Genomic DNA, 13227 nt, shown 5'->3' with positions numbered 1-13227 from the left:
GCCACTGAACAAACAGCACACACAAAGACGCCGTCCATATTAGGGGAAATGGTTTAATCTGGAGACAGAGGCAAAGAAACACACCACATATGAACAAACATCCACCAAAAAGAACAACAGAGTTTTTCGTCTACACACTCTGCTATGGGGGGGAAGGAAAATATAAACAAAAACGAGAACACACAAAATAAAGAATCTACACAGATTAAAGAAGAAAAAGCAAGGCTCAAACTAAACAGTTAACTCTTAAACTAAGACAATTATCCACACACGTTTGTCAAAAAATCCAGATGACAGCACAAATACTAACATGAAACTTACCACCATTTAGAGGATCCCAACCCCCCCCCCCCAGAAACGGATTCACTAACTGAGGAGAGTAAAGTCAAAACCAGGCAACTTTTTTTTGTCCTTTTTTTGTTTGTTTTGAAGACACAAAATGATGATAGTAATAATAATAATAGCTTGACAGCAACAAGCAAAAAAAAGACCTGGTCAAGGCGAGGAGGCCACATTGAGAGGCCAGACAATTTAGATTTCTTTTCTTTTAATTTCCAATATAAAAAGCGTCACTGGTACAAAAGACATTATGAACAACCAGTAGTAGAAATCGGAAAAAGCCTCGGATTGATTTTTTTTTTCTGTTTTTCTTCCTTCCTTTTTCAAATCCCACCCTCGTTCACCAAGTAAACAGAAAATCACATCGAGATGCACCCACTTTGGCTTTTTAATCGAGATAAAAAAACAAAAAGGAACACATCTATTAAAATTACCGCTTATCAGACGAGGAAATAATATACTTGTATGTGTCTTATTTGGTGACCACGATATCTAAAGAGGATGCAAAGCTACCACACTTGTCCCAAAACAAAGCACTTATTTTTCAATCCCAAGACGTGAGTGATTGTTGGGAGCTGGAATTTGGTGATGGAAGCCCCTGAAGTGAGACTGACTGTACATTGTGCTTTTTTTGTCTTTTTCTTTTGCCGTGAGGTTCACCATCGCTAAACACTTCACCGCACGCACACACACAGACGTAACACGATGCTTGACTAACAAAGTGGTTCTTGGAAACGTCAAATCAAGTCCACGTGGTGTCGCAAAGTGTTCCAGTGCATCCACTCACACCTTCAAATATCATATTTGGATATATACGAGGGGGTGTTTTGTTTATCTACATATGCTTCACGTCACAATACACGGGTACTAATTGACACACATCGTTTTGGGTAGGGGGTGCCGTTTAAGCAAGTGACACAAAAAAGGCGAAGTGCAGCAATCTAACCAAGGCCTGATAAGGATGTGTAGGCAGTTTTCTAGACGTGTATGGCACTTTCATTATTGTATTGCATTATATAGAGATAGAAAAACACTGTAAAAAGCATTCCAAAGAAAAACTTGGGATTTACATACACACACGTACACTACTTGTTGCCCCAAACAAGAAAAGCTCCCATATTTGTGCTTAGTGCTCCTTCACAAGACGACACCCATTTTGTGCACTTTTTTCCCAAATTGAGTAAGGGGGCCGAGGCAGAGAGGGGGCAGGGTGGGGGGGTCTTGTTCACTTTGGGGGTGTTTGCAGACAATGTGACCAAAAAAAAAAAAAAGAAAAGAAAACAAAGCGCTGTACATGTGTCGTAATTTCCCCCCCTCACACATCAAAGAAAAACCCTGAGTTGGCAACTCATTAGCGCAAACAATTTGCAGGTGGGGTGGAGGAGGGGGGGGGGGGGGGCGCCTATGTAAGTGGTTCTTTTGGTGTGGTACAATAAAACAAAACAAAAATCACCCTTTGGGCAAGTGTAAACTCTGCGTGGAAACAGTGGAATGTATTTGTAAACCAACACCGTTGTGGTGGGACTTGTGGCTTGAAAAAACAAACTAAACGCTTGCCCGCCCGAGTGGTCTCGTCTTCAGGGGCTCCCACATTGGTGAGCGCACAAACTGCATGCATGCGTGCGTGCGTGCGTGCGTGCGTGCGTGCGTGCGTGTGCGCAACTTCCAAACTTTTGACACTGACAAGAAAACAAAAAGACATTGTCTGGCATCTGCTTGATTAACAAACATTGTAAATCACACGAGGCATCGCAAAACAGTGAAAAGCAGCCACACTCACGAAAACAAAAAATTCATTTCACAGAAAAATCAACAAGACGTACCAAGTCATCCTAAAAAAAAAAAATATTCTCATGAATGCAGAGGAATTTTCAACTTCAAGTGTGGTTTTAATTTTGTCAAAATGACTGTTAAACTGATTTTTGTTTTTACTACAGCCCCCCCCCCACCCCCCCTTCCCAACACAGATGACATTACAACATAAATCTACAAAAAACCCAACGTTTTTGCCTGGGTTCTGTTAGTTAGACCTCTATAGATTCAATGGTATAAAATATAGGTAATCTAAGTGTGCATTTAAACCACAGATTGTCTATTTGTGAATCAGTTCTAAAAAAGTTGACTCGTGTAGGTAGTCATTTCTCCAAACTGAGCAAATGTACCTTTTATTGTGCCATTGGTAGGTTTAAAAAAACAAACAAACATTACACTGAATAATTGTGGAAATGAAAACAAAATCTAGTTTTAAATAGCCTTAATGGAGAACAAAAGGGGGGGAAAAAATCTTCACACTGCCCACTAAATGTAGACTCTCTCGTTCAAGAGCGCCGGCGTTTTTTTTTTTTTTTAAATGGTCAGGGACAAAAAAAGAAGAAAGAAAGAAAGTGGTTTCCAAGCCAAACATATTGCTAATGGCACCAAATAGCACAGCTGGCGTGCCAATCCCTGTATGTAAGTAACCTTACCGAGAGAGGTAATACAAAGAAATGTAAAGAAACAAACAAAACAAAAAAAGGCAACAAAAAGCTAAAATAAGAAATCCCACAGGTTTTTAAAACATTCGCAAAAAATAAAACAAAAATATTTGAACGTAGGTACGTTTTCACATTACTTTTGCTTGACCTCTCTCCCATCTCGTCACATTTCCAAACACAACAAAAACACAAATGATGAACACGCATGCGGAGACAAGTCAGGTTGAGCTAAGTGGGCGGGGCCAGGAATTGGTCAGGCGAGCTTAGAGAGACATCACAGACAATGGTGGTGGTGAGGATGAGGAGGAGGAGGAGGAGGAGGCCAGCGGGGAGCGCGCCTTTTGCCTTGCAACATCATGAAGACATGCTAGGCTAATGATGAGCAAACAGGCATGGAGATTTGTTCTAAAAATAAAACAAGGGAATAAAAACACAAGAGACAGACAGAGAGAGAGAGAGAGAGAGAGAGAGAGAGAGAGGAAAGAGGACAAAGAGAAGAAAGTTAGGGCCACGGCACAAGAATCGTTTTAGCCATGAGGCACAAAAAACAACAATCAACACACAGCCGGGTTCCACCCAAAACAAAATGGCCGCCCATTGCCCAGACAGAAAGGCTGGAAGCTAATTTGGTGGTCGTCGACGAGGCACGAAATTTCTGGACACTTTGGATTGTTCAAATGTGAGCTGCAACAATTAAATCGCAAACCATCAAGTAATATATCAACTCAAAATCAGTATTAATAATCTTTCATTTTTGTTTTCAGTTATGCCAATTTTGTAATTGTGGAGTGTTACAATTGAAATTGTAATTAATAGCACAGCCCTAATTCAAATTCGAGTCCAGACTATTGGAAAAATATTTGGGGGCAAATTTCTACATTGAGCAGCTTTAAATGTGTACAGTTTTGCTTTCAGCACTCTGACCTCCAACATTCAATATTCAATATTACAATGACGGCTACTTTCTTTGGTAGCCAATTAAAACAAATTAAAATGTCACAGACAAAGTGCAATTTGTGTCGAAATTGCGTGGGAAAGCGGAATGCTAATCGTTGAATGCATGCGCTACGCTTATGAAGTTCATTGAAAGATAAATGACGTGAAAATGACAAATCATTCATTGGAGTTGAATGATAAATGTAAAAATAAAAAAAGAAATGATATTCATTCCCAGGAAATGGGAAGCATCGTGTGGGAGTTTTTGCACGGCAAAACAATGTGGAGAATAAAAAGTACCTGAAATAATAATAAAGGTTAGAAACAACAAAACAAAAATAAAGATTTTGCACACACACACAAAAAAAAAAAGCCTTCATGTATTAATGGAAGCATCAATATCATAATCTATTGTAGAGCTGCAAATTGGACTTGGAGATTACAAGAGAGCGACTGGAAGAGTGCCAGAAAGTTGCTGCGAGTGTCTTTGTGCAAAGCCACATTTCATGTTTTTGGGGGAACCCTGACAGAGCGCAGCAACAGACAGTTCAAAGGTCAACGAGACACGTCCACGACGCCTTCCGCCGACAACACAGAAACAAAACATGGACTGGAGGAAGTGACAAAAATGGACTCCCGACATGCTTGGCACCGAAAAGATCCATCTGGATGGATGGAATGACTGCAGGAGGGTGTTAATAATAGACGGACAGACAGAGGGACGGACGGACAGACAACAAACGATGAGACGGACTCGTGTACGCAAAGAAACACGCTGAGAGGACTTGGCAGTCGCGGCTTTGGCCCTTGAAACCCACGTCATCCTTAAATCAACTCGTCAAGGCAATGGAAGCAAAAAAAAAAAAAAAAAAAAAAAAAAAAGAGGCATGGGAAGACAAATAAAGAAAAGAGAAAGAAAACACCCGACGCTCTACGCTAGTTCCCTCCAGCGACAACTCCGACTCCAGTGATAGTCATAAATAATCATACATTAAAATATTTAAGATAAAACAGCAGGAATGAAATACAGTAGACGTGAAAAGATCATTGCAAACTTGTTTTGTTTGAAGGAAAGCCACAGGGCTCCTTTCTCCGCCCCCCCCTGAGTCTGTGCTGTTGTGACTGGCCGGAGGGCAAACTTACCCTAGCATTGCTAGCATTAGAGCTGGGGAGGGGTGGGGGAGGGGAGGGGGTCGGAGGCGAGGATCAGTAGGGCTTGCTGTCGTTCTTGGAACGCTTCAGCTGAACCTTCAGCCGCTTCATTCCAATCTGAAAGCCGTTCATAGCTTGGATGGCAGCTTGCGCCGAGACGGGATTGTCGTAGCTGACGAACCCTGAGGACAAACACGCACACGCGGGGAGCGACAACGTCAGATCGTTCATTCATCAAGTCCCATGTCAAATGTGTACATATTTCTAAAATCCAGCTGCGAGGGACTCAATGCCCTCAAAACCAAAGAAATACATGTCAAAAAAACGAAAGAAAAAGTTTTGGTAAAAAAAAAAAGAGAAAAATCCGTGGGTAAGTCTGACAAATATAATGGGGGGGGGGGGGAAGCTGCAACAATGATTAAAAAGTATTTTTATTTAAAAACTACCCCCCCCCCAAAAAAATTACAAAAGTATTTTGCAAAGATGACAAAATTACAAAAATCTGTCAAAAACAAATGATCACAACATTTTGACAAAAATATGGCGTTACAAAAATTGGCAAAAATATTGTAAAACAACGACCAAAACCAGAGCAAAAAAAAATCTAACAAATACAAAATCATAATAATAATTTAAAACTAAATATATTTTTTTTAATAAATAAAATCAACAAAATGTAAATATAATTATATGAAATAATAATATATATCATAATAAAATATATATAAATAATAAAAATAAAAATGAGTCAGGCAAATAGGCATTAGGTTAGTGACTCAAATTTGGGTTAAAAAGAAAGACAAAGTTTAAAAAAAAAAAATTGGGGGGGGGGGTTCAATTAGGCAAAAACTAACAAAGAAATGACAAACCTTGAACAAACTAAAATTATTAATATTAGCATTATCTTAAACCTGACAAAATGAAATTGGGAGGTAATCTGACGAATGGGATTGAGAAGAAAACAAAATTTCCTTCACTTGAGTCACGTGCAAACATTCAAAAGGACCGTGAAGCCTAAACAAAGTCCAGGCTATCTGCAATCAGCATCAGCTTTAAAAAAAAAAATAAAAATAATAATAATAATCTGTCTGGTGGCCAGCAGGGGGCGCCGGGGCACTTACCAAAGCACTTGCTCAGATTGGTCTGTTTGTCGATGAACACTTTGGCCGACACCACGTTCCCGAAGGGCATGAACATCTGCAGAAGGTCCTGGTCCCCAAACTCCTGCGGCAGGTGGTAGATGAACAGGTTGGCGCCCTCTGGCCCTACTCCATTTTGGGAAAACAAAACGGCATCTCACGTTAGATGACGGAGTGTCAAAAAGTGCGAGGTATTGGCGGTCGGGCGCGATTTCGTCGCCTGGAGCTTACCTTCCTTCTGGTGTCCGGGGATGCTCTGCTGCAGGAGCGGCTGCGGGTAGAGGGAGGGCAGCGCCGAGGCCGTGTACTGCTGCATCCCCGAGTAGGCCTGGGTCAGCGCATCCATGGAGCTGGCCGCCGAACCGTTGGCCATGGACGAGCCCAGGCCTCCGTTCAGGGCCCCCATCCCTGCACCGCATAAGACACCACCACCGACGTCACCAAATGAAGACAATTAAGACATCCAAAAACGATTTTACGCTTCAAACTGCTTTTGTTACACACCTACATACAAGGATTTGTTTTTGTTATTCGGTTCTAAATGTTAGCAAAGTGATGTGGGACACTAAGAAGTCTAAAGGTTGAGCTAACGTGAAAGAAAAGAAGAAAAAAAATCTGATATTGTTTATAAGCAGTATAAAAAAAAACATTTACTTTTTAACTGTGTAAGTACAATTAAGTAATAATAAACTAAAACAAATAAATCAATAATAATAAATAACTAAAAAATAAACTCATAATAACGAATTAAGTAATGAAGTAAATTGCCACTTGAGCCATCCTTACCGCCAACGCCGCTGGTGAGAGCGTTGAGGTTGTTGAGGCCAACGGAGGCCCCAGTGAGGCCCTGCAGGGTGCCCAGAGATGCCAACGTGTTCATGGCGGCACTGGCACTCGCTGTTGAGCCGGCTGGTGAAGGAAGGGGGGGGGGGGGGGGGAGGAACACAACATACGGATTCAACACGGGGGTGCAACGCCACAAACATGTATCCATACAATATGGGGAAAGCAGAGCGCCTTCTGCGTCCACTGTATATGTTTACACAACTTGATGGCGTGCTTGTGAAAATTGTACGCGGTTGATTCATTTGAATAGAATTCATTTTAATAGCTCCTTTTAAGCAGACTGCGCAACATAAAGAGCAGCAGAGCGCCGTGTGGTTGGTTATTTACAACCACTGACTGGACACTTGATTAGGTACAACCAGAGATACATTTCAATACATTGGAATATAGTAGAAAAGGACATTTATTTTGGTAGACAAAAAGCGAAACTAATTTGTTGAACTGAAACATCAGGCCAGTTCCTACCTTTTATTTTTTATAAAGGTCACTTCCTAGATAATTGTTTGATTTGTAAATTCTTATGTAAAAATTAAATTAAATTTGTTTTTCTGTCATCAACATTTTTTTTTTTTAAACTAAATATCTTAAAGCAAGTACGCGTTGCCTCTTGATTGGTGTGAGTGAGCGTTTCGACAACAGCTGCTAAGGGATATTGAAAAGTGTGTTTTAAAAAGTTGAAGTGTGTAGGGGGTGTCATGCGATTACATTTTTAAATCGTAATCAAACGCATAACTTCAATCGTTACCTCACGATTAATTGCAAATGTTATATCTGTTGGGAATGTACAATAAAATATGTTTTTCTACTGTAAATAACGAGTGAGATATTGATTTTCTGGTAAGGTCATTTTTTTGCCACTAGATGGCATAATTGCATTTGTAAGACGTTTTTCTTATATGAGGAGCTTTCTAATCTTTAACAGCAAGTCACTTTTTTAAAATTAAAAAATACAACTTGACCCCAGTCTCCACAAATATATGCATTATTATTACTACTAAATATTGACGTGGACGTGTTTGGTGCATCACGACTGGAACTGCCCCAGTTTCAATTCCAAAGAGCGGTCATTAATCGCGTGTTCAAAAAATGAGTGGTTATAAAGGAACTTGAAATGAACTGAAAATGAATGCACTAAATGTTGACACCCCGAGTTTCAAGAAAGTGAGAGGGCGTAAAAACTGTCCCCCCACCAAGAAATGATTGCAGACTTCCATTTGCTCCGGCAGCAGGCTGGCAGGTGTTGACCGAACATGCTGCGAGGAAATCACCTGGACTGGCCAGAGCTCCGAGCGCACTGGTGGCGGCCGACAGGCCACTGGAGGAGGTGGGACTGGCAGAACTTTGCGCTGCCGCCGCCGCAGCGGCTAACGTGGCCAAATTCTGCAGCTGGATGGGATTCACCCCTAGAAAGAGCAGTGACGTCATTTCTTTGAGAGTTCCAATGAACATTTTCATTAAAAAAAAAAGAAAAAAGAAAAAAAGGAAAAAAGAGTGAAATGGAAGCATTTTGCCGGACTGAGCCCAATGAGTCATTTGGGCGTGCAAGCACGTCCATCTTGTCAAGGTCGATTCCTGCACCGACGAGTCGACTCACCGAGCCTCTGAATGCTGTTGAAACTGCTCTGGTTGCTCGTGGAAGCGGCCTGCTGCAGCAACTGGGGGAGGAATGGAATTGGAAAGGCGCCGTTAGTTTCATGCGGAGGTGGCGCAAAGGTTGCATTTGATGGCACTCGGCGACTTGAAGGCGGGAGCGGAACATAAATAGATGGTGGGCTCTTCATGTTACCGGCTCACGCCGGCTGCTTGAAGATGAAACGGGTGTCATGCAACCGTCCCGTGTCTTGTCCAGCGAGCGAAAACTCAGATTTATCTTCCATGTTTAATGTCAAAAATCTCAAAACATTGGCAGTATTACAAACTGAATTATGCCTGTAGTTGAACCCCTTTTTTGTGAAAATACTTAATGCGACCCAGAGAAACCCAGACATTAATCGCCAGCGGCCCCCCGCATAATTTGAGACCCTTGTTTTAAAGCAATAAATACAGAGAGAAAAAAGCATTCGCTGTACAACATGCAAGTGTCAATGATGCTTTGGTTCAACATTTTGGTGTCAGAATATACAATATTTAATTCTCTTGTTGCATGTAATGCTGCCAGTGTGGTAACGTTACATTTTAAGGTTTATAAATACCGTAACACCTATGCTAATTTTCGCATCGCAAGTTAGCATTAAGCTAGTGTAATTTTATTGTATGGTTTGGTTGACTTTGTTGTTGTTGTTCTGGGTCAGCTTGACAGTAAACGCCAACTAGCTAAGACAATAACAAAGACTTTAAAAAGTACCTTTTGATGAGTCTAAGTGTGTTTTCATGAATCCAAATGTGTTCAAAGAATGTTGGAGGAGTAAATCTTTTTTTTTTTTTTTTTTTAAAGCTTGTAAATGGACTATTATCGCAGATTTTCAGCTGCAGTGGGCGGCTGCAATAAAAAAGGGTTTCACTGTATAATCTAGTAAATATGCTAATTTTAAAGACAGTTTATCTCTGGTGGGCCACATGTAATAACGTCGGGCTTTTGAGTATGACTTGTGTGCCGTAGACGGCCACTTACCGCCAGGTACTGAGGTGTGAGGCTTCCCAATCCGGCCAGGTTCCCCCAGGTGGAGGCGCTGTTGAGCTGCTGGATCTGCTGCACCAGTTGCTGCTGCAGACGCCGCTGCTCTTTATCCCGCTGCGTGTCGGCAAACTTCACCACCAGAGGTGAGGAGCAGCCCTGAAGCGACAGCAACATTCAAGGGCTTTAGAGGCGCACGGAAAACAAGCAGGAAAATCGGGGAGGAATTTGCTTCAAGAAATCAAAACCAAATCAGGGTCGAAAGGTGGGGAGGGGTGTCGTCATCGTCGCAGTCTTAAGTTTCTTTTTTTTTTTTTTTTTTTATGGCCGCTGCATTCATATGAAAGCTAACACACAGAGGACATGTGCCATGCATAGCCGAGCCGGGTCACATTCCAGAGAGGGCACGGGACGACGCTGCAGACAAGTGAAGCTCTTTGGGCCCCGAGTGGAGTCCACAGACGACACATGAAGACAGTGATGTCAAATCAAAACAAGCAAATGGCAGCAGACGCTGACGGGAGAGTGCGATACAATCAACGGTCTGGACAAACAGACAACGGCACAGCACACAACGGCTCGCACAGATGCACGAGGAGACAACGACATGCGCTGCAAAGCCTTTTTCAGAGTGGAGAGCCAACCAGGGAGCGCACTGGAAAGGGAAAACGGCTTTCGGTCCCACGCCGACCCGGGACCAATTTCAATCTTAGTAGGACGAGAGAGACCGTTTGCCGGGGCCGATGATTGAACTCGCTCGTGGGTGGAGCATCCGATTTACTCGCTGTCAAATGATTGCCGCCCCACTTGCAAGACTCTCGCGGCTATGAGAGGACAAGGAACTGGTGCTTCACGTTGGCTTGCTTTCAAACGATACACCGCTGTGGACTCGGGTCAGGCTCCGAATTCTCAAAACAATGCTCATCTTGCTGACAATTCAGCAGTCATGTGCAAAGTAATCCAAACATTTTCTTATTAAGGATAGACCGATATGTTTTTTTCAGGTCAGTGTCAAGGAGGCCGCTATTCATTTTTTGTCGGGGGACGGGGGGGATATCAGCGTCAACATTTCTTTAAATACAAATCAATGGCAATCTTGACTTTGTTGTAACATCTTAAAGCATGTTTATTGAACAATTTTTCAGACTTTTCAAAATGTAGAAATTAGACAATAGACATCCTTTTATACTAAAACAAATATTAGAATATATAATAATAAGAAGAAGAATTTTTTTCAAAATAAAAAAATACTTGACTTTTTTAACTTCACATTTCTTTGTTTTAATATCCAACAAAAGCAAACGTTTCAGAAGATTCCCAGGGCTCTTATGAAGCTAACTCAAAATTTTAATAGAGTTCCCTGAGATAAAAATAATTTTAGATGTACTTTTTATCAACCGTCAGATAAAAAAAAAAAAAAGAGAGGCCAATACGATATTCATCAAAATACCCAATATCGGCGCCGATAATCGGTCTATCCCTATTAGACATGTCTTTCTTTTTGTTTTTTTACTTAGACATGTTGAAGTTTTTTCAACACATGGGGGCAACAGAGTACGTGAGAAGGGGGAGGGGAGGGGGGTAGAAATAGGTGCTGAGGGGGATACAGTACCTCCATAGTCTGAGAGTGATGCATGGTTTTGATTGCATTCTGTGCCATTGCCCTGGTAGCAAATGTGACAAACGCACAGCCTGTAGGAGGGGGAGGGGGAGGGGGGGGAGGGAACAATAGGAGAGGGAGGGAGGGGGTGGGGAGAGGGAGGGGGGGAGGGACAAGAAGAAACAAAAACAAGACAAAAAAAGGTTTGGACAAGTCGTTATGAACCCCCAAAAAACACATTACAGTAACAGAGAATGCACACAGAACCACCCTCACTGGTTAGCACACAGAGAAAAGAAGACAACGGAACAGTAACACATGAGCACAGTGACTAGACAGATTCCAAAACTGCCACCCATAGAGGCTCGACTGTGTGGTGGAAACACTGATTTCCTATACACACACACACACACGCACACGCACACACACACACACACACACACACACACACACACACACACACACATAATGCACACAGATTCACACCCATCTACCATTATCATACGGAGCTACAAATGTTCCAAAAAGGACAAATGATGGTAAGGGCCCGTTTGACATCCGCCGTTTGCCGGCTTATGAAAGTCGAGATATTTTTAAAGGTTTCCACACGTCCCTGCTGAGCTTTTCATGTGGCAGAAAGCCGCGTGGAAACGTGACGACGGGCTAATTCCAGCCTCGGCGCGTGCGGCGGAGGCGGGTTACGAGAGAGGATCCGAGGCATCTGCCAGCCGCGCCCGCCCAATGAAGGCAGGCAGTCGGCAGCCGGCAGTTGCCAAGGCGACGGGGCCCATTGTACCCGAATGGCGCGGCCGTCCTTCAGCGTGCCGCGCGGGGGCCTCGAGTGACGCACCGTTTGAAAAGCCTTTTATTGGAGAGGTGACGGGGGGGAGGAGCCCACTTACCTCGGCTCTGCCCGTCCGGCCCGCGCAGGATTCGACACTCCTCCAGCTGGCCGAAGGACGAGAACATCATCCTGACCTCGTTCTCGCCGTATTTCTTTGAAACCATTCCGATGAAGAGTTTTCTGTCTTCCACCGCTGCGGAGACCAACAAAAACAAAACAGAAAAACGAGCTCTTCACTTGATCAATTATGGCGCAATGAAAGAGCCCTTGCACCTTCTCCTCGTTCCTTTTTTCATTTCTTGTTGGCTGCGCCGCCTTGTCACGCTGCCACACTCTCAACCTCCAACTCGGTGCCAGAACAAATCTGTACAACTTACAGGCTTTGTTTTCCTCCATGTCTGCTCCTCCAGGCACAAGATGATGATGTATCATCCATTTTCGTGCTCACCCCACCTCCCCCATCCCATACCTGCGCTCACTTGCTGCCCTTTTAAAGCCTTTAATCCTGCGAGCGCTCGCCGCTAGATAGAAATTTTCTAGCCCTGCCATTACCTCAACTACAACCTTCACTTGATTCAGCCATCTTGACAAAAAATTGCACTTACCGCTGGTTTTCTCGCTGTCAGCTGGTTTCATCTGGATGGGATGATGCATCTGTGGAAGGGAGGGAAAGTGTGCGTATATAAATATTTATATAGAAAAACACAGATAATTACTTGTGCTCTTAGGACAATATTGCTTTAGGTGTCCATAGAGGGCATCAAAAACACCTACATAAATAAAATCTATATTTGTATAGATAGTTCTGATGCCACTGAACATTTTGAGTGGTCGCAAAAAAAAAATAAAATCAGAAATGACTTAAATATTGCACTTCCAGATTTTGCCTCATTTTACTGTGTGGTAAAAAAAAAATGTTTAGGTTCAGAGTGTTTTTAATTGGTCCGAGCGCAAGCGGCCACAATCTTCCGTGAAGCACGTCGGCACTCCAGCCTGTTATATCGCATTTCTCTTCGCACCCGTGCAAGCGTTTCTTTGCTGCCGACGCCTTCCCTCCCTCGCCGTTACCTTCCGCAGTCATTCGCTTGCTAGCAAAGGATCAAGTTCTCCGCTCTACACTTTTAATGTCATCGATTCTTCCAGCTTCATCTGCATCTTGACCAGCAATTCGCCTCCGTGCAGTCCGAGATGTAAAGCAAGATTTCGTAGCAGAGAGATTTTTGTTTTGGTTTTTTTTGAGAGGGGGGGGGGGGGGGGGGTAATGCATCTCATTAGACGTTTGC

General features: G+C 42.8%; 1 protein-coding gene across 7 annotated transcripts in view; it reads right to left on the bottom strand.

Annotated features, from left to right (window-relative positions):
- Positions 1–33: 33 nt before the first annotated feature.
- Positions 34–13227, bottom strand: part of LOC144053434 (CUGBP Elav-like family member 2) — a 37831-nt gene continuing 24637 nt past the window's right edge. For 3 of the 7 annotated variants that reach the window (XM_077567881.1, XM_077567884.1, XM_077567883.1), the window contains exons 4-14: positions 12550–12598; positions 12003–12137; positions 11113–11192; positions 9498–9659; positions 8481–8541; positions 8077–8289; positions 6827–6949; positions 6272–6448; positions 6023–6169; positions 4893–5083; positions 34–3218 (exon numbers count right to left, since the gene is read on the bottom strand). In XM_077567881.1, the coding sequence (XP_077424007.1) occupies positions 4956–5083; positions 6023–6169; positions 6272–6448; positions 6827–6949; positions 8077–8289; positions 8481–8541; positions 9498–9659; positions 11113–11192; positions 12003–12137; positions 12550–12598 (1275 nt within the window). In that variant the 3' untranslated portion in view covers positions 34–3218; positions 4893–4955. The remainder of the gene's footprint in view (positions 3219–4892; positions 5084–6022; positions 6170–6271; positions 6449–6826; positions 6950–8076; positions 8290–8480; positions 8542–9497; positions 9660–11112; positions 11193–12002; positions 12138–12549; positions 12599–13227) is intronic. The other 4 variants (XM_077567886.1, XM_077567887.1, XM_077567882.1 and 1 more) reach the window with 3 other exon arrangements.

Source organism: Vanacampus margaritifer, chromosome 6 (assembly GCF_051991255.1).
Source record: "Vanacampus margaritifer isolate UIUO_Vmar chromosome 6, RoL_Vmar_1.0, whole genome shotgun sequence".
Taxonomy (NCBI): Eukaryota; Metazoa; Chordata; class Actinopteri; order Syngnathiformes; family Syngnathidae; genus Vanacampus; species Vanacampus margaritifer.
Note: the sequence above shows the minus strand (reverse complement) of the source record. Positions and strands in the feature narration are given on the sequence as shown.